This window comes from Tachypleus tridentatus, chromosome 1 (genome assembly GCF_004210375.1).
Source record: "Tachypleus tridentatus isolate NWPU-2018 chromosome 1, ASM421037v1, whole genome shotgun sequence".
NCBI lineage: Eukaryota > Metazoa > Arthropoda > Merostomata > Xiphosura > Limulidae > Tachypleus > Tachypleus tridentatus.
The window spans coordinates 104,663,850-104,685,752 of record NC_134825.1 but is presented as its reverse complement, the minus strand read 5'-3'; the positions used below and the strand labels follow the sequence as shown (position 1 = coordinate 104,685,752).

The 21,903-nt window shown below is 33.1% G+C and overlaps 1 protein-coding gene across 1 annotated transcript; it reads right to left on the bottom strand.

The window, feature by feature from the left end:
- Positions 1–374: 374 nt before the first annotated feature.
- LOC143232824 (uncharacterized) lies at positions 375–11,335 on the bottom strand. Its single transcript, XM_076468740.1, has 6 exons — positions 11,020–11,335; positions 9,279–9,306; positions 7,309–7,397; positions 6,129–6,253; positions 5,415–5,604; positions 375–786 (listed from the first exon to the last, which is right to left on the bottom strand). Exons 1-5 carry the CDS (start codon positions 11,333–11,335, stop codon positions 5,428–5,430), a joined length of 735 nt encoding a protein of 244 aa, XP_076324855.1. The 3' UTR covers positions 375–786; positions 5,415–5,427.
- Between the last annotated feature and the right edge of the window lie 10,568 nt (positions 11,336–21,903).

Genomic DNA, 21,903 nt, shown 5'->3' with positions numbered 1-21,903 from the left:
ACCTTGAAAAATCTCCATTCTACCTCCATGGAAAAAGATGATGGATCATGGCAAGAGGTTAGGTTAGGGTTAACTCAAAGCAGTCTCATACAGATCGCAAGCTTATTACTTACCAATTACAAGTAATTTCAATAGCTTAAAGCATTCAATATAACTAATACTGTCGATGCACTGCGAGGAATGTGGTATATTTGTCAGTAAGTTGAAAAAAAGGTCAAGTGTTGGTTACAGAGTCAAAATATTTTTTACTTAAAATTGTTTTTTTTTTCAAAATTAGGGTTCGCCTTCTACGATGTAGAGTTTTACAAGACGAAAAATACGATATTTATAATAACATCAAACCTGAGATTATTTTTATATTATTTTATTTCTCTGAGCAAAAACGTTTGAATCGAACATTTGTACAGGTAAGAGTCTTTGGAGATTTTCTATTTACAGTCAAATCGTTATACAATCCTCAGTCGAATAATAAATAAAGATTTGAACAGTAACTATAACATAGTTCATAATCACGATCAAGAAGTGGCGTCCACTCTGGTCAATCGGAGGAATCACAGTCGGACACCAACCCCACAAACACGGAAGTAATAAAACAAAAATTGTGTCGTCATTTCTTTAACGTCTTCCTACTGGACGTTATAACGGTTCTGTTAGAGTTCAAAGTTGATCAAATTATCTTTAACATTATCAGCCAGGACACAACCATCGACTATCCAGCTTTTCGTATTATATTAATTACCAACGTTTGATATTCAAATTCCGAGGATTATTTACCGACAGAAGATTCTAAGAAACAGTAAAGAAAGAGTCCATTATTTTAGGCTTAAGGTTGTTTCTTTTCAGATGGTATAAAACAAGATATTATAGAGAAAGAATATGATGTTTCAAAACAAACACATGATTAAAAAAACAATACAGAAAGTACACCAAACAACAAACGTAGGTTCAAAACATTACGTATGACCAATCAGCAAGATACTAGTATATTATTCAACAAATTAATTGCTATAAAACTACCAATAAGACGTCTAATTTGGTAAAAACCGGCAAAAAAAACAGGTTTATTTAATTACGTACATTATATGATTCACTAAACATTTTAACTTATTTACGCAAGCAAATACAATATTTAAATTAGAGATTTAGTGTCTTCATTTCACATACTCATGTAAAACAAAACACGCTTTGGTAAATGAACTTCATGCACAAACATCCAACATTACAAACCACACTTCAACCTTTCTCTGATTTAGATTTGTTCTCAAAACACCTAACACTTTGCTAGAGAAACGACATGTTTAAATGATTAATTACAAGAAATGGAACTTCTTAGTTCTCATGAGGAATTTCAAGAAAACATTTTTACTTAATGAACAAGAACATCTCAACTACTTTACTAACTACGTTCTATAGAGGTACTTAATACAATAAAATATCTCAACTAGTTTACTGACAAGGTTCTATGTAGTTACTTAATACAGTACAACGCCTCAACTAGTTTACTGACAAGGTTCTATGGAGGCACATAATACAGTACAACATCTCAACAAGTTTACTGATAAGGTTCTATAGAGGTACTTAATGCAGTACAACATCTCAACTAGTTTACTGACAAGGTTTTATAAAGATACTTAATACAATACAATATCTCAACTAGTTTACTGACAAGGTTATATAGAGGTACTTAATGCAGTAAAACATCTCAACAAGTTTACTGACAAGGCTCGATAGAGGCACATAATACAGTACAACATCTCAACAAGTTTACTGATAAGGTTCTATAGAGGTACTTAATGCAGTACAACATCTCAACTAGTTTACTGACAAGGTTCTATAGAGGTACTTAATACAATACAATATCTCAACTAGTTTACTGACAAGGTTATATAGAGGTACTTAATACAGTACAAAATCTCAACTAGTTTAGTGACAAGGTTCTATAGAGGAACTTAATATAGTACAACATCTCAACTAGTTTACTGACAACGTTCTATAGAGGTACTTAATGCAGTACAACATCTCAACAAGTTTACTGACAAGGTTCGATAGAGGTACATAATACAGTACAACATCTCAACAAGTTTACTGACAAGGCTCTATAGAAGTACGTAATACAGTATAACATCTCAACTAGTTTACTGACAAGGTTCTATAGAGGTACTTAATGCAGTACAACATCTCAACTAGTTTACTGACAAGGTTCTATAGAGGAACATAATACGGTATAACATCTCAACTAGTTTACTGACAAGGTTCTATAAAGGTACTTAATATAGTACAACATTTGAAGTGGTACGCTATCAACCTTTAATGAATCCGAGAGCAATGGACGTGGATTATCTTGAACCTCGTTAGACAAAGTCGTTAAAGGTTATGGTGCCTTTTTTAATATATAATTTATAAAATATTGTACTCTCTATCTGTTTTTTATATCAGTAATTGGATTCAGTCACACATCTATTTTAACCACAGTTTATATGCATCATCAATTCATACTTTACTTAACTAATGAACCTTTAACAACTCAACTTTTTGATACAATGAATTACATCGTATTTATTAATAAATTGTAATAAAAAACAATTGAATACTAACATTAAAGTATCTATAAAATTATCATTATCACATTATAATCATCCTTGAAGGATAGGATATTGTAATATCACGTGAATTGTTTATGACAGATGAGTCTAAGATATATGTAAGAACAACAACAAAGACCTGATTGGTAATTGAATTCGTGACGTCACTATAATGTGTGCAGTACATTATATGTTCGATCAGTCTAAGAACAAAAATAAAGTGGTATCCTAAACTGTAACAAAGAAGGCGAACAAAAATACGAAGTTGATCAGCAATAGAACTTGAGGGAGGAGTTAAAGTATCTCACATTGGTTAGAACTTGAGGGAGGATTTAAAGTATCCTCCATAGGTTAGAACTTGAGGGATGATTTAAAGTATCTATCTATAGGTTAGAACTTGAGGGAGGATTTAAAGTATATATCCATAGGTTAGAACTTAAGAAAGGATGTAAAGTATGTATCTATAGGTTAGAACTTGAGGGAGGATTTAAAGTATCCTCCATAGGTTAGAACTTGAGGGAGGATTTAAAGTATCTATCCATAGATTAGAACTTGAAGGAGGATTTAAAGTATCTATCTATAGGTTAGAACTTGAGGGAGGATTTATAGTATGTATCCTTAGGTTAGAAGTTGAGGGTGGATTTAAAGTATCTATCCATAGGTGAGAACTTGAGGGAGGATATAAAGTATCTATCCATAGGTTAAAACTTGATGGAGGATTTAAAGTATCCTCCATAGGTTAGATCTTCAGGAAGGATTTAATGTATGTATCCATAGGTTAGAACTTGTGGTAGGATTTAAAATTTCTATCCATAGGTTAGAACTTGGGGGAATACTTAAAGTATTTACCCATAGGTTAGAACTTGAGGAAGGATTTAAAGTATCTATCTATAGGGTGGAACTTGCGGGAGGTTTTAAAGTATCTATCCATAGGTTAGAACGTGAGGGAGGATTTAAATTATCTGTCCACAGATTAGAACTTGAGGGAGGATTTAAAGTATCTGTCCACAGGTTAGAACTTGAAAGAGGATTTAAAGTATCTTTCCATTGGTTAGATCTTGAGAGAGGATTTAAAGTATCTATCCATAGGTTAGAACTTGAGGAAGGATTTAAAGTATCTATCTATAGGTTAGAACTTGAGGGAGGGTTTAAAGTATCTATCAATCGGTTAGAACTTGAGGGAGGATTTAAAGTATCTATCTATTGGTTAGAACTTGAGGGAGGGTTTATTGTATCTATCCATAGGTTAAAACTTGAGAGAGGATTTAAAGTATCTATCTATAGGTTAGAACTTCAGGGAGGATTTAAAGTTTCTATCCATAGGTTAGAACTACATGGAGGATTTAAAGTATCTATCCATAGGTTACAATTTGAGAAAGAATTTAAAGTATTTGTCCATAGATTAGAACTTGAAGGAGGATTTAAAGTGTCTATCCATAGGTTAGAACTTGAGGGAGGATTTAAAGTATCCTCCATAGGTTAGAACTTCAGGGAGGATTTAAAGTATCCTTCATAAATCAGAACTTGAGGGAGGATTTAATGTATGTTTCCATAGGTTAGAACTTGTGGTAGGATTTAAAATTTCTATCCATAGGTTAGAACTTGAGGAAGGATTTAAAGTATCTATCCATAGGTTAGAACTTGAGGGAGGATTTAAAGTTTCTATCCATAGGTTAGAACTTGAGGGAGGATTTAAAGTATCCATCCATAGGTTAGAACTTGAGGGAGGATTTAAAGTATCTATCTATAGGTTAGAACTTGAGGGAGGATTTAAAGTATCTATCGATAGGTTAGAACTTGAGGGAGGATTTAAAGTATCCATCCATAGATTAGAACTTGAGGGAGGATTTAAAGTATCCTCCATAGGTCAGAACTTGAGGGAGGATTTAAAGTATCCTCCATAGGTTAGAACTTGAGGGAGGATTTAAAGTATATATCCATAGGTGAGAACTTGAGGGATGATTTAAAGTATCCTCCATAGGTTAGAACTTGAGGGAGGATTTAAAGTATCCTCCATAGGTCAGAACTTGAGGGAGGATTTAAAGTATCCTCCATAGGTTAGAACTTGAGGAAGGATTTAAATTATCCTCCATAGGTTAGATCTTGAGGGTGGATTTAAAGTATCTATCCATAGGTTAGAACTTGAGGGAGGATTTAAAGTATCTATCCATGGGTTAGAACTTAAGGGAGGATTTAAAGTATCCTCCATAGGTTAGAACTTGAGGGAGGATTTAAAGTATCCTCCATAGGTTAGAACATGAAGGAGGATTTAAAGTATCTATCTATAGGTTAAAACCTGAGGGAGGATTTAAAGTATCCTCCATAGGTTAGAACTTGAGGGAGGATTTAAAGTATCTATCCACAAGCTAGAAATCTTTATTTCATTGCTATAAATTGTTTTGTTTTCCACTTCATACTTTTTATTTAAGTTTAGCAATGTTCAGGAACAATTGCTTGTATAGAAGCATAGACCTTTTTGTTTTTAATAGCTGAAGGCCAGGAGACAATTGAAGAGAAAGAGAGTATATTGATTTTATAAATGTAAAGTGCTTTAGACTCTATATGGTATACATAATGTCGCGAAAGATTTGGAGCCGAGTATTGTGTACTGCTTTAAGAAACGTAAGTTGCTTTAAGTTATAAGATATAAACTTGTGATTTATTGAAGAGATTTATATGTTTTTAAATTCCCGTAAAATGACTTTTCTATCTACGACAGATTTAAAATTATATTTCAACAGTGATGTACAGTATAACTTTGGTTCAGGTTTCTTGCAATGGTAATCTAATTATTTTCTAGAAAAGACAAAATCTATCACTGGATATATTTACCGGATTTTCTGTTTCATACCGTCGTATTCAGCTCTTCAGAAAAGGACAATTCTTTAAGTTGACCGGGGTCTCTTTGTTTAAGAAATGGAGCGTGGGGTAATACCCTCACCCTGAGAGAACTTTCTGGGGAAAAACCGTGTACAGTGGCTATTTGTGGAATGAAACAATCCATAGCTGGACGAACGTGTTCCTAGGTTAGAGAAATAATGTCGATTGTTAGATAAACAGTCCTTATGTAAACATTATAAACAAGTAGGGCATACTGTAAATAAAATAGTAATGGACGTCCAATATAATATACATTATACTGACAGACAAACCTATGTGTGACGTACAGCACACTGACAGACAAACCGATGTGTGACGTGTAAGCACACTGACAGACAAACAGATGTGTGACGTACAGCACACTAACAGACAAACAGATGTGTGACGTATAGCACACTGACAGATGTGTAACATATATTCTCAAGACAGCTGGTATAAGTATTAAAACATTAATTAAAATAAAATATTGAACAACGTTTCCACCTTTTAGATCATAGAGATTAATAGTGTAACATATATTCAGAGGAATGTGTAATACGACCCATGATGTAACCACTTTTAACACCAGTTTTAAGTAAACTGTTTATATTATGTGTGTGTATTGGTTTTACTTTACTCTAAAACTTATAAATACTAACTGTAATTATTACTTCATCTCCAGCCTACCTCCTCAAAATCTCGTTGTCTTCTCACTGAAATCTGATGAAAGTCACTTATATCCTTCTGTGGACAAGGCCATCTGGTAGCAGCAGTGGAAAACAAGCGAGCTCCTTCCATTGTGTTTCGCATTTCTAGATTAAAGTTGAAGATTCATGATGAGAAAATGATCACAGAACGATATATTAAAACGTTTCAGACATTTAAGTTATCAACACAATTTTTGAAGGATCGTGATACACGTCCACATCTCGAGATAATTAACATACAGTCGGATTTCTACTACTAACACTGTGGAATTTTATCAGCGTCTTCGACTGCTAGTTAACACAAGCAGCAGCAGTGTCTACAGCAATGACACTCACAGCCTTGGTTAGATGAGTGCAAGAAATCCTCGCTCTACTTATGATCAATAGAATGTGAGCTACAAGAGAAACTTTCACCAACTGTAAAGGTTTGAGTTTCTTTCACGATCCTCAGAAAGAAACCTATCTGTGTATGGTCGTTTCTAATTCCAAACTGATAGGTTAGAGAAGTAACAGCTACTGAATAGCACTTGCCGCCAACTCTTGGACTATCCCTACCCAACCAGATTATACGAGATTTGACCACTACTCTTACTGTGCACCCATGACTCCAAAATACAGGATTTTGTTTTTTCCAAACGGGGCACAAACCATGAATTGTTAATCGTTTTGAAAGACCCGGAACCCCCAGTGGTAAGGGTAGTCGAAAAACTTTCATAAATGGATGATTAAACTAAGTCAATACAAGATGGTGATGTCTGTCTACAGAGAAACAAAAAACGGTTTGTAATCGGAGAACTTTTATCCCCTAAATTCATAAATATTTGAAATAAAATACAAAATTGTTAGGTTTCTAAGAAAAAAAAAATTGCAAGCAATTGTTTTCATAGAAAATAAGAGATGGATCGACTTGTTCTTAAAATAATGAATGAGTCGTGTTCGACGTTCTACAACAGAATCGTGGTGAACAATGCATCGATCTCAACAAAAACAGTAAAACATACGACTTTTTTATATCTGCTTGTATCGTTGGAAGATATTACTTAGTTTTTTATTGAGCAATAAGCTCAAATTACAGGATAAATTATAATGAAAAAGTCATCAATAATTTCGTTTAGAAATACTGAGCTGTTCTTCTTGCCATAGCTGCTCCACACACATACCTGGAATCAGATCCGGGCACATTTCATCATCGAATGCTGATAAAGCTGTGTAGTTCTCTCCAACGTCCTTTAAATGGAACTCTTCGTCTCTAGAAGTACAAAAATGTACACGACAAAATACTAGAACTTTAATAGAAATATGAGAACACATTCGTGCAAAGTTACACAAGTTGTTCCTAACTTTGAACTGACGGAATAGAGGACTCACTGCCAACTCTTGGGCTACTCTGACCGAACAGTTGGTTTTGACTGTCACTTTTATAACCCATGATTTCAAACTGCAGACCGCGAATTTGGACTCTCTGGATCACAGCCCAGTACGCTAACCTGGTAACGCTCAACAGTGATTATATACGATTGTTAAGTGTACTGAGTCGTTTTAAGGACAAAGTGGTAAATATTAGCGCGAGAGATGCAGATGGAAAAGCGCGAGCGACGATTGTGTATTTTGAAGTTAATTTTGAAATAGAATAAAAATCATGTTTTATTTATTCTTATTACGAAAGTATGAACGTTTTTACTTCCGAAAGGAAGGCGGTAATTGCGAATGAATAAATAAAATAAAAACCAACTTATTCTCGAATTCTATCAAGAAAAAACAACATGAAATCTGACCTAAAAAAAACTTTACATAAGCCTCGTACCACGAACATGAAAAAAAGAATTCGAGCAAGGTTTAGAACATAAAAACCTGAAACATTATATCTTCCAATCATTTTAAACTTTCATGTGTTATCATGAATAAGCCCCCCTGACGGCTCAACGGTAAGTTTGAGGACTTATAACACTCAAAATCGGACGAGCGGTTGGTGGAGCCCAGATAGTCCGTTGTATATTTTTGTGCTTAAGAACAAACAACGAACCAATTTTAAAAGACTATTATTTTTGCTTACATATAAGAAAAAAAATGATCGCAAGTCTTTCTTCAAACCGAATGTACCAATTATGACAAAACATTAATCCAAAACAACAGACTGTATTGTAAGGAAATTAGTGGCTAAGAGTAAATAAACCTTGAGATGATTTTGTAGTAAAATGATCGCATAATGTTGAATTTTACCAGAAATGTCTAGTTATGTTTAACAGATGTCGCTCATGCAGTAGACATTGGACTTTGGAAGTAAAGGAACATTTAATATGGTGTTTTAAAACTACAGCCTTTCTATAAATGGTGCTCGTTGACTCTCAACAGATATAGATAAGAAATATTTACCGTCAGAGATGAACAAAAACGACTGTCTTAATCCAACAGGGGATTCGAATACTGGTTTAAAATGTCAAATAGTTTGAGAAAAGTGTGACGTTTTTGTAAGTTAGAATCATTGTTTTGAACCAACAACAGATTCACTAATTGGTTTTCAATGGTGTGACGTTACTTAGCCAGATATACTGGTTTGTTTTGAAGATAAATTCAGATGTTGGTACTACACAAAAGGAAATAGCGCGGTCCTGAAAGACAGCACAAAGGAATGGCGACTCCCCAAGGAGTTCAAGCCAATCATCTTGTGATGTAAGTATTGCTATGAATGAGCTTGTTTTGTTATCTTACTGCTAGTATTATTTCCTTACTTTCATTGCCTTCTACAGATTATTAGTACAAAATATTAATGCAAGTTTATAACGCATTACCTTCGAAAGTTACTCTGTGTAAAAAACAAAACAAAAAAACTTTAATTTTATTTGAAATAATGTTATAGATAAATCACGATGCCTTTAGTTCGCAAGTTAATGTACGCTGCTAACGAGGCTAGACAGTTTTCATTAACCGAATTTTGTCTGGTGGAACGGATAACGTTTCAGGTGCTTTAATCCCAGCACAGAGTTCGAAACGTTATATATTCTTACCCCTTACGCCCAGATAGATTAGATAATGAAAACTTGAAATCCAATAAGACGATGGGTTATCTCGTATACAAAATGTAATGATAATAAACTAACTGGTATCGCACATTGTAACGGGTGTTGCTTACCTGTTTTCATCTCCGATAGAGGTCTCACCTTTCAAAGAAAAACAAAACACTGAATTATTTGACTGAAATTCTCATTCAACAGAATTTTATTTTTAGGCTTCTTAAGAAAGTAAACTATCAATGAACTTGGGAAAAGATATCTCAGTAATAAAACCTAATATTAAAATTTACGTAAATTCACAGAAATGAATAATAAATAGCACAAGACGTTCTCAAAATATTTATTTCTCAACATTCTCTTCAATTGTTCGTAAACTCGACTTTCTAAAAGTTATTTTTTTTTCGAATGTAAAACAAGCGATTATTTTACCCTTTTCTCTCTCAAACATTACCAGCAATGATTCTGAACATTATTTTGATGTTGGTTCGTAACTTATAGTTTGAATAATCAGGCAACTAATGATTAAGATGGTTAAGACGTTTTAGTTAAACTGTGAAATTTCAAACATACGTAAAAAAATTCAAAGGTTTTTTTGCTATAACAGTAGAATTAAAAACATATTCATAGTAAAAAAGTGTAAAGTTCCTTTAACTGTAACTAGGCTTAAAGTTAACCCTATTGTTCTTAATTAATATACAAGTATCCACGAGGCAGTCCAGCTTGGAAACTAGTAATTAACTTTGTACAAATTTCAGACCAGCCTGAGGTGTTTGATGTAAGAATTAACATACGTTAAACCATTAACATGTTTATTCACCCAGTTGGTGAATTACTTCTTTCAGCCGCACGTTCTTGTATTATGGTATAATCAGCTAGTTCCATTAACTGCTGAGGTAATGTTTAGTTTAATGAGAGTCTGTGGCTTGTTCCGAACTGAAATAATTTATTATAGCCCGTAGTACATTTAAAAGGTTATATCTTATCAAACAGTAATGTGTACTTCACTATGTGAAAAGGGTTAAACCTCAACACATGAGAACCTGTATGTGATTGGTAAGAAATAGATTTTTAAAGATTTATTATTCAAACGAGTGAGGTTACTTCGACGAAAAGTACCTAGGAGTTGGACCTCCTAGTAAGAATTTAGCTTAATTAACTGTTATGTGTTAACGCCCTCAACTGATAAATTGAGGAATGTGTACGTCTGTAGGATGTGCTGTTTTCACCGAAGTGTTTCATTAACCATACACAGTACAGGGTTTATACTAGCTACTATAAATGGTTATCTTTGTATTTAAACTAGGGACTAGTCTGAATTTCCTAACCCGGCTAAGACACTTGGGATATTATTGGAATTACGGTCCAAAACACCGCCTGGGAGAGGATACCTCGTTGATGAAATAGAACAACCTGATTATAATACAAGACTGTTTCATGGTTTATCCTACATTAAAGAATCTATGTTCATTACAGATTGTTATCTATACGTGGAGAGCATGTCGTTATGATAGATATATAAAATAATCTGTGATAACCTAGCTGCTAACACTGATAATTCGTGTTGTTCACATTATTTAAGTATTGTTTCCACACCATATCAAGTTTCTAACAAAGTCTGGGATACAACTATAAATTATTGCGACCATTAGAAAGCATCTGAAGAACAAGTTGATTAATCTATGTAATTTCTCGACTGTAAACGATATCCTAGACTAGTGAGTATAATGTGATTATTCTAGGCTTAAGAAAGTATTGAATCGATTTCAGTTACTAAAATATGACCTACTACAATAACAATACAATAACTACAATATAATACAATAACCACAATACTACAATAACAACCGTCTATTAACATACCTGGTTTTTTTCCACTCTTTTCTTTCTTCCTGAATTTCATTCCCAAAAGGATTACAAGGATAACAAGGATCAAACCAACTACAACAGCTGAGAGAATCATCAGAATAGCTTTCAGAAAATCTGTCCGATCTGACTCAGGCACTAAAAAAAACACACGAAATCTGCTTGGATTACAAGGATCAAACAAACAACAGCTAAGAGAATCATCAGAATAGCTTTCAAAAAATCTGTCCGATCTGACTAAGGCACTGAAAACACACACGAAATCTGCTTGGATTACAAGGATCAAACCAACAACAACAGCTGAGAGAATCATCAGAATAGCTTCACAAAATCTGTCCGATCTGACTCAGGCACTGATAAAAAAAACACACACTTAATCTAAGGCTCACAGAGAAAACTGACAGCATTTAAATAGTTGTAGATTCGATTTAGTAACGTCACATGGATTATGAAATCTATGATTTTAATTAATAGAGGCTGTAAAGTTACAGAAACTGTTGTTACAGACTGTAGAGTTAGTAAAACTATAGACTGTAGAGTTATAGGAAAGAAATCAATGAATACAGACTGTAGATTAGTCAAACTATGGACTGTACAGTTATAGGGAAGAGATGAATGAATACAAACTGTAGAGCTAGTAAAACTATAGAATGTACAGTTATAGGGAAGAGATGAAAGAATACAGACTGTAGAGTTAGTAAAACTATAGACTGCACAGTTACAGGGAAGAGATGAATGAATACAGACTGTAGAGTTAGTAAAACTATAGACTGTACAGATATAGGGAAGAGATGAATGAATACAGATTGTATAGTTCCTAAAACTATATACTGTACAGTAATAGGGAAGAAATGAAAGAATAAAGACTGTAGAGTTAGTGAAACTATAGACTGTAGAGTTAGTAAAACTGCAGACTGTCAGTTATAGGGAAGATATGAAAGAATACAGACTGTAGAGTTAGTGAACCTATAGACTGTACAGTTATAGGGAAGAGATGAATGAATACAGACTGTAGAGATAGTAAAACTATAGACTGTACAGTTATAGGGAAGAGATGAGTGAATACAGACTGTAGAGATAGTTATAGACTATACAGTTATAGAGATGATATGAAAGAATACAGACTGTAGAGTTAGTGAAACTATAGACTGTACAATTACAGAGAAGACATGAAAGAATACAGACTATAGAGTTAGTAAAAATATACACTGTACAGTTATAGGGAGGAGATGAATGAATACAGATTGTAGAGTTCCTAAAACAATATACTGTACAGTAATAGGGAAGAAATGAAAGAATACAGACTATAGAGTTAGTGAAACTACAGACTGTACAGTTATAGGGAAGATATGAAAGAATACAGACTGTAGAGTTAGAGAACCTATAGACTGTACAATTATAAGGAAGAGATAAAATGAATACAGACTGTAGAGTTAGTAACACTACGGACTGTACAGTTATAGGGAAGATATGAAAGAATACAGACTGTAGAGTTAGTAAAACTATAGACTGTACAGTTATATGGAAGACATGAAAGAATACAGACTCTAGAGTTAGTAAAAATAAACACTGTACAGTTATAGGGAAGATATGAAAGAATACAGACTGTAGAGTTAGTAAAACTATAGACTGTACAGTTATATGGAAGACATGAAAGAATACAGACTCTAGAGTTAGTAAAAATAAACACTGTACAGTTATAGGGAAGATACGAAAGAACAGACTGTAGAGTTAATGAAACTATAAACTGTACAGTTATAGTGAAGAGATAATTCAATACAGACTGTAGAGTTAGTAAAACTATAGACTGTACAGTTATAGGGAAGAGATGAAAGAATACAGACTGCAGAGTTAGTAAAACTATAGACTGAAAATATATAGAGAAGAGATGAATGAATACAGACTGTAGAGTTTGTAAAACTATATATTCTACAGTTATAGGGAAGAGATGAATGAATACAGACTGTCGAGTTAGTAAAACTATAGACTGTACAGTTATAGGGAAGATATGAAAGAATACAGACTGTAGAGTTAGTGAAACTATAGACTGTAGAATTAGTAAAACGACAGACTGTACAGTTATAGGGAAAATATGAAAGAATACAGACTGTAGAGTTAGAGAACCTATAGACTGTACATAGGGAAGAGATAAAATGAATACAGACTGTACAGTTAGTAAAACTACGGACTGTACAGTGATAGGGAAAATATGAAGGAATACAGACTGTAGAGTTAGTAAAACTACGGACTGTACAGTGATAGGGAAGATATGAAGGAATACAGACTGTAGAGTTAGTAAAACTATAGGCTGTACAGTCATATGGAAGATATGAAAGAATACAGACTGTAGAGTTAGTGAAATTATTGACTGTAGAGTTACTAAAACTACAGACTGTACAGTTATAGGGAAGAGATGAATGAATATAGATTGTAGAGTTCCTAAAATTATATACTGTACAGTAATAGGGAAGAAATGAATGAATACAGACTGTAGGGTTGGTAAAACTACAGACTGTACAATTATAAGGAAGAAATGGAAGAATACAGACTGTAGAGTTGGTAAAACTATAGACTGTACAGCTATAGGGAAGAAATGAAAGAATACAGACTGTAGAGTTAGTAAAACTACAGACTGTACAGTTATAGGAAAAAGATAAAAGAATACAGACTGAAGAGTTAGTGAACCTATAGACTGTACAGTTATAAGGAAGAGATAAAATGAATACAGACTGTAGAGTTAGTAACACTACGGACTGTACAGTTATAGGGAAGATATGAAAGAATACAGACTATAGAGCTAGTAAAACTATAGACTGTACAGTTATATGGAAGACATGAAAGAATACAGACTCTAGAGTTAGTAAAAATATACACTGTACAGTTATAGGGAAGATACGAAAGAACAGACAGTAGAGTTAATGAAACTATAAACTGTACAGTTATAGTGAAGAGATAATTCAATACAGACTGTAGAGTTAGTAAAACTATAGACTGTACAGTTATAGGGAAGAGATGAAAGAATACAGACTGTAGAGTTAGTAAAACTATAGACTGAAAATATATAGAGAAGAGATGAATGAATACAGACTGTAGAGTTTGTAAAACTATACATTCTACAGTTATAGGGAAGAGATGAATGAATACAGACTGTCGAGTTAGTAAAACTATAGACTGTACAGTTATAGGGCAGATATAAAAGAATAAAGACTGTAGAGTTAGTGAAACTATAGACTGTAGAGTTATTGGGAAGATATGAAAGAATACAGACTGTAGAGTTAGTGAAACTATAGACTGTAGAGTTAGTAAAACTACAGACTGTACAGTTATAGGGAAGATATGAATGAATACAGATTGCAGAGTTAGTAAAACTATATACTGTACAGTAATAGGGAAGAAATGATTGAATAGAGACTATAGAGTTAGTGAAACGATAGACGGTAGTGTTAGTAAAACTACAGACTGTACAGTTATTGGGAAGATATGAAAGAATACAGACTGTAGAGTTAGTGAAACTATAGACTGTAGAGTTAGTAAAACTACAGACTGTACAGTTATAGGGAAGATATGAATGAATACAGATTGCAGAGTTAGTAAAACTATATACTGTACAGTAATAGGGAAGAAATGATTGAATAGAGACTATAGAGTTAGTGAAACGATAGACGGTAGTGTTAGTAAAACTACAGACTGTACAGTTATAGGGAAGTGATGAATGAATACAGACTGTAGAGTTCTTAAAACTATATACTGAAAATATATAGAGAAGAGATGAATGAATACAGACTGTAGAGTTTGTAAAACTATACATTCTACAGTTATAGGGAAGAGATGAATGAATACAGACTGTCGAGTTAGTAAAACTATAGACTGTACAGTTATAGGGAAGATATGAAAGAATACAGACTGTAGAGTTAGTGAAACTATAGACTGTAGAATTAGTAAAACGACAGACTGTACAGTTAAAGGGAAAATATGAAAGAATACAGACTGTAGAGTTAGAGAACCTATAGACTGTACAGTCATAGGGAAGAGATAAAATGAATACAGACCGTACAGTTAGTAAAACTACGGACTGTACAGTGATAGGGAAAATATGAAGGAATACAGACTGTAGAGTTAGTAAAACTACGGACTGTACAGTGATAGGGAAGATATGAAGGAATACAGACTGTAGAGTTAGTAAAACTATAGGCTGTACAGTCATATGGAAGATATGAAAGAATACAGACTGTAGAGTTAGTAAAATTATTGACTGTAGAGTTACTAAAACTACAGACTGTACAGTTATAGGGAAGAGATGAATAAATATAGATTGTAGAGTTCCTAAAATTATATACTGTACAGTAATAGGGAAGAAATGAAAGAATACAGACTGTAGGGTTGGTAAAACTACAGACTGTACAATCATAAGGAAGAAATGGAAGAATACAGACTGTAGAGTTAGTAAAACTATAGACTGTACAGTTATAGGGAAGAAATGAAAGAATACAGACTGTAGAGTTAGTAAAACTACAGACTGTACAGTTATAGGGAAAAGATAAAAGAATACAGACTGAAGAGTTAGTGAAACTATAGACTGTACAGTTATAAGGAAGAGATAAAATGAATACAGAGTGTAGAGTTAGTAACACTACGGACATTACAGTTATAGGGAAGATATGAAAGAATACAGACTATAGAGTTAGTAAAACTATAGACTGTACAGTTATATGAAAGACATGAAAGAATACAGACTCTAGAGTTAGTAAAAATATAGACTGTACAGTTATAGGGAAGAGATGAATGAAAGAACAGACTGTAGAGTTAATGAAACTATAAACTGTACAGTTATAGTGAAGAGATAATTCAATACAGACTGTAGAGTTAGTAAAACTATAGACTGTACAGTTATAGGGAAGAGATGAAAGAATACAGACTGTAGAGTTAGTAAAACTATAGACTGAAAATATATAGAGAAGAGATGAATGAATACAGACTGTAGAGTTTGTAAAACTATACATTCTACAGTTATAGGGAAGAGATGAATGAATACAGACTGTAGAGTTAGTAAAACTATAGACTGTACAGTTATAGGGCAGATATAAAAGAATAAAGACTGTAGAGTTAGTGAAACTATAGACTGTAGAGTTATTGGGAAGATATGAAAGAATACAGACTGTAGAGTTAGTAAAACTATAGACTGTACAGTTATAGTGAAGAGATGAATGAATACAGACTGTAGAGTTAGTAAAACTATAGACTGTACAGTTATAGGGAAGATATGAAAGAATACAGACTGTAGAGTTAGTGAAACTATAGACTGTAGAGTTAGTAAAACTACAGACTGTACAGTTATAGGGAAGATATGAATGAATACAGATTGTAGAGTTAGTGAAACTATAGACTGTACAGTAATAGGGAAGAAATGAATGAATAGAGACTGTAGAGTTAGTGAAACGATAGACGGTAGTGTTAGTAAAACTACAGACTGTACAGTTATAGGGAAGAGATGAATGAATACAGACTGTAGAGTTAGTAAAACTATAGACTGTACAGTTATAGGGAAGAGATGAATGAATACAGACTGTAGAGTTAGTAAAACTATGGACTGTACAGTTATAGGGAAGAGATGAATGAATACAGACTGTAGAGTTAGTAAAACTATAGACTGTACAGTTATAGGGAAGAGATGAATGAATACAGATTGTAGAGTTAGTGAAACTATGGAATGTACAGTTATATGGAAGAAATGAATGAATACAGACTGTAGAGTTAGTGAAACGATAGACTGTAGAGATAGTAAAACTACAGACTGTACAGTTATAGGGAAGAGATGAATGAATACAGACTGAAGAGTTAGTAAAATTACAGACTGTACAGTTATAGGGAAAAGATGAAAGAATACAGACTGTAGAGTTAGTAAAACTATGGTCTGTACAGTTATAGGGAAGATATGAAAGAATACAGGCTGTAGAGTTAGTAAAACTATGGACTGTACAGTTATAGGGAAGATATGAAAGAATACAGGCTGTAGAGTTAGTAAAACTATGGACTGTACAGTTATAGGGAAGATATGAAAGAATACAGACTGTAGAGTTAGTAAAACTATAGACTGTACAGTTATAAGGAAGAGATAAAAGAATACAGACTGTAGAGTTAGTAAAACTATAGACTGTACAGTTATAGGGAAGAGATAATTGAATACAGACTGTAGAGTTAGTAAAACTGTAGACTGTACAGTTATAGGAAAGAGATGAAAGAATACAAACTGTAGAGTTAGTAAAACTATAGACTGTACATATATAGAGAAGAGATGAATGAATACAGACTGTAGAGTTAGTAAAACTATAGACTGTACAGTTATAGGGAAGAGATAAATGAATACAGACTGTAGAGTTAGTAAAACTATGGACTGTACAGTTATAGAAAAGATATGAAAGAATACAGGCTGTAGAGTTAGTAAAACTATAAACTGTACAGTTATAGGGAAGATATAAAAGAATACAGACTGTAGAGTTAGTAAAACTATAGACTGTACAGTTATAGGGAAAATATGAAGGAATACAGACTGTAGAGTTAGTAAAACTATAGACTGTACAGTCATATGGAAGATATGAAAGAATACAGACTGTAGAGTTAGTGAAATTATAGACTGTAGAGTTACTAAAACTATAGACTGTACAGTTATAGGGAAGAGATGAATGAATACAGATTGTCGAGTTCCTAAAACTATATACTGTACAGTCATATGGAAGATATGAAAGAATACAGACTGTAGAGTTAGTGAAACTATAGACTGTAGAGTTAGTAAAACTACAGACTGTACAGTTATAGGGAAGATATGAAAGAATACAGACTGTAGAGTTAGAGAACCTATAGACTGTACAGTCATAGGGAAGAGATAAAATGAATACAGACTGTACAGTTAGTAAAACTACGGACTGTACAGTGATAGGGAAAATATGAAGGAATACAGACTGTAGAGTTAGTAAAACTACGGACTGTACAGTGATAGGGAAGATATGAAGGAATACAGACTGTAGAGTTAGTAAAACTATAGGCTGTACAGTCATATGGAAGATATGAAAGAATACAGACTGTAGAGTTAGTGAAATTATTGACTGTAGAGTTACTAAAACTACAGACTGTACAGTTATAGGGAAGAGATGAATGAATATAGATTGTAGAGTTCCTAAAACTATATACTGTACAGTAATAGGGAAGAAATGAAAGAATACAGACTGTAGAGTTGGTAAAACTAAAGACTGTACAGTTATAGGGAAGAGATGAAAGAATACAGACTGTAGAGTTAGTAAAACTATAGACTGTACAGTTATAGGGAAGAAATGAATGAATACAGACTGTAGAGTTAGTAAAACTACAGACTGTACAGTTATAGGAAAGAGATGAAAGAATACAGACTGTAGAGTTAGTGAAACTATAGACTGTACAGTTATAGGGAAGAGATAAAATGAATACAGACTGTAGAGTTAGTAAAACTACGGACTGTACAGTTATAGGGAAGATATGAAAGAATACAGACTGTAGAGTTAGTAAAACTATAGACTGTACAGTTATAGAGTTAGAAGAAAAGACATGAAAGAATACAGACTGTAGAGTTAGTAAAACTATAGACTGTACAGTTATAGGGAAGATATGAAAGAATACAGACTGTAGAGTTAGTAAAACTATAGACTGTACAGTTATAGGAAGAGATAATTCAATACAGACTGTAGAGTTAGTAAAACTATAGACTGTACAGTTATAGGGAAGAGATGAAAGAATACAGACTGTAGAGTTAGTAAAACTATAGACTGAAGTTATAGAGAAGAGATGAATGAATACAGACTGTAGAGTTAGTAAAACTATAGACTGTACAGTTATAGGGAAGAGATGAATGAATACAGACTGTAGAGTTAGTAAAACTATAGACTGTACAGTTATAGGGAAGAGATGAAAGAATACAGACTGTAGAGTTAGTAAAACTATAGACTGTACAGTTATAGGGAAGATATGAAAGAATACAGACTGTAGAGTTAGTAAAACTATGGACTGTACAGTTATAGGGAAGATATGAAAGAATACAGACTGTAGAGTTAGTAAAACTATAGACTGTACAGTTATAGGGAAGATATGAAAGAATACAGACTGTAGAGTTAGTAAAACTATAGACTGTACAGTTATAGGAAGGAGATGAATCAATACAGACTGTAGAGTTAATAAAACTATAGACTGTACAGTTATAGGGAAGAGATAAATGAATACAGACTGAAGAGTTAGTAAAACTATTGACTGTACAGTTATAGAGAAGATATGAAAGAACACAGACTGTAGAGTTAGTAAAACTATAGACTGTACAGTTATAGGGAAGATATAAAAGAATACAGACTGTAGAGTTAGTAAAACTATAGACTGTACAGTTATAGGGAAAATATGAAGGAATACAGACTGTAGAGTTAGTAAAACTATAGACTGTACAGTCATATGGAAGATATGAAAGAATACAGACTGTAGAGTTATGAAAATATAGACTGTAGAGTTAGTAAAACTATAGACTGTACAGTTATAGGGAAGAGATGAATGAATACAGATTGTAGAGTTCTAAAACTATAGACTGTACAGTTATAGGGAAGATATGAAAATGAATACAGACTGTAGAGTTAGTGAAACTATAGACTGTAGAGTTAGATGAAAATACAGACAGACTGTAGAGTACAGTTATAGGGAAGATATGAAAGAATACAGACTGTAGACTGTAGAGTTAGTAAAACTATAGACTGTACAGTTATAGGGAAGAGAGATAAAATGAATACAGACTGTAGAGTTAGTAAAACTATAGACTGTACAGTTATAGACTGTACAGTTATAGGGAAGATATGAAGAATACAGACTGTAGAGTTAGTAAAACTACAGACTGTACAATTATAAGGGAAGAAATAGAAGAATACAGACTGTAGAGTTAGTAAAACTAAAGACTGTACAGTTATAGGGAAGAGATGAATGAATACAGACTGTAGAGTTAGTAAAACTATAGACTGTACAGTTATATGGAAGAAATTAATGAATACAGACTGTAGAGTTAGTAAAACTATAGACTGTACAGTTATAGGGAAGAAATGAAAGAATACAGACTGTAGAGTTAGTAAAACTAAAGACTGTACAGTTATAGGGAAGAGATGAATGAATACAGATTGTAGAGTTAGTGAAGTTATATGAATACAGTGTAGAGATAGTAAAACTACAGACTGTACAGTTATAGGGAAGAGATGAATGAATACAGACTGTAGAGTTAGTAAAACTATAGACTGTAGAGTTAGATAAAGAATACAGACTGTAGAGTTAGTAAAACTAAACTGTACAGTTATAAAGAAGAAATAGACTGTACAGTTATAGGGAAGAGATAATTGAATACAGACTGTAGAGTTAGTAAAACTATAGACTGTACAGTTATAGTTATAGAAGAGATGAATGAATACAGACTGTAGAGTTAGTAAAACTATAGACTGTACAGTTATAGGGAAGATATGAAAGAATGAATACAGACTGTAGAGTTAGTAAAACTATAGACTGTAAGTATATAGAGAAGAGATGAATGAATACAGACTGTAGAGTTAGTAAAACTATAGACTGTACAGTTATATGGAAGATATGAAAGAATACAGACTGTAGAGAGTTAGAGTAAAACTATAGACTGTACAGTTATAGGGAAGAGATGAAATGAATACAGACTGTAGAGTTAGTAAAACTATAGACTGTACAGTTATAGGGAAGAGATAAATGAATACAGACTGTAGAGTTAGTAAAACTATAGACTGTACAGTTATAGAGAAGAGATGAATGAATACAGACTGTAGAGTTAGTAAAACTATAGACTGTACAGTTATAGGGAAGAGATGAATGAATACAGACTGTAGAGTTAGTAAAACTATAGACTGTACAGTTATAGGGAAAGAGATGAAAGAATACAGACTGTAGAGTTAGTAAAACTATAGACTGTACAGTTATAGGGAAGAGACTGAATACAGACTGTAGAGTTAGTAAAACTATAGACTGTACAGTTATAGGGAAGATATGAAAGAATACAGACTGTAGAGTTAGTAAAACTATAGACTGTACAGTTATAGGGAAGAGATGAATGAATACAGACTGTAGAGTTAGTAAAACTATAGAGACTGTACAGTTATAGGGAAAATATGAAGGAATACAGACTGTAGAGTTAGTAAAACTATAGACTGTACAGTTATATGGAAGATATACAGAAGAGAAAACAGACTGTAGAGTTAGTGAAACTATAGACTGTAGAGTTAGTAAAACTATAGACTGTACAGTTATAGGGAAGAGATGAATGAATACAGATTGTAGAGTTAGTAAAACTATAGACTGTACAGTTATAGGGAAGATATGAAAGAATACAGACTGTAGAGTTAGTAAAACTATAGGCTGTACAGTCATATGGAAGATATGAAAGAATACAGACTGTAGAGTTAGTGAAATTATAGACTGTAGAGTTACTAAAACTACAGACTGTACAGTTATAGGGAAGAGATGAATGAATACAGATTGTAGAGTTAGTAAAACTATACTGTACAGTAATAGGGAAGAAATGAAAGAATACAGACTGTAGAGTTGGTAAAACTACAGACTGTACAATTATAAGGAAGAAATGAAAGAATACAGACTGTAGAGTTGGTAAAACTAAAGACTGTACAGTTATAGGGAAGAGATGAATGAATACAGATTGAAGAGTTAGTGAAACTATGGAGTGTACAGTTATATGGAAGAAATTAATGAATACAGACTGTAGAGTTAGTAAAACTATAGACTGTACAGTTATAGGGAAGAAATGAAAGAATACAGACTGTAGAGTTGGTAAAACTAAAGACTGTACAGTTATAGGGAAGA

Coding starts and splice junctions, on each gene's coding strand:
- LOC143232824 (XM_076468740.1), bottom strand. CDS start 11,335: ATGATTCTCTCAGCTGTTGTTGTTGGTTTGATCCTTGTAATCCAAGCA. Junction 9,307..11,019: donor AAAGAGTGGAAAAAAACCAG/GTATGTTAATAG, acceptor TTTCTTTGAAAG/GTGAGACCTCTATCGGAGAT. Junction 6,254..7,308: donor GTGCCCGGATCTGATTCCAG/GTATGTGTGTGG, acceptor ACTTTAATCTAG/AAATGCGAAACACAATGGAA.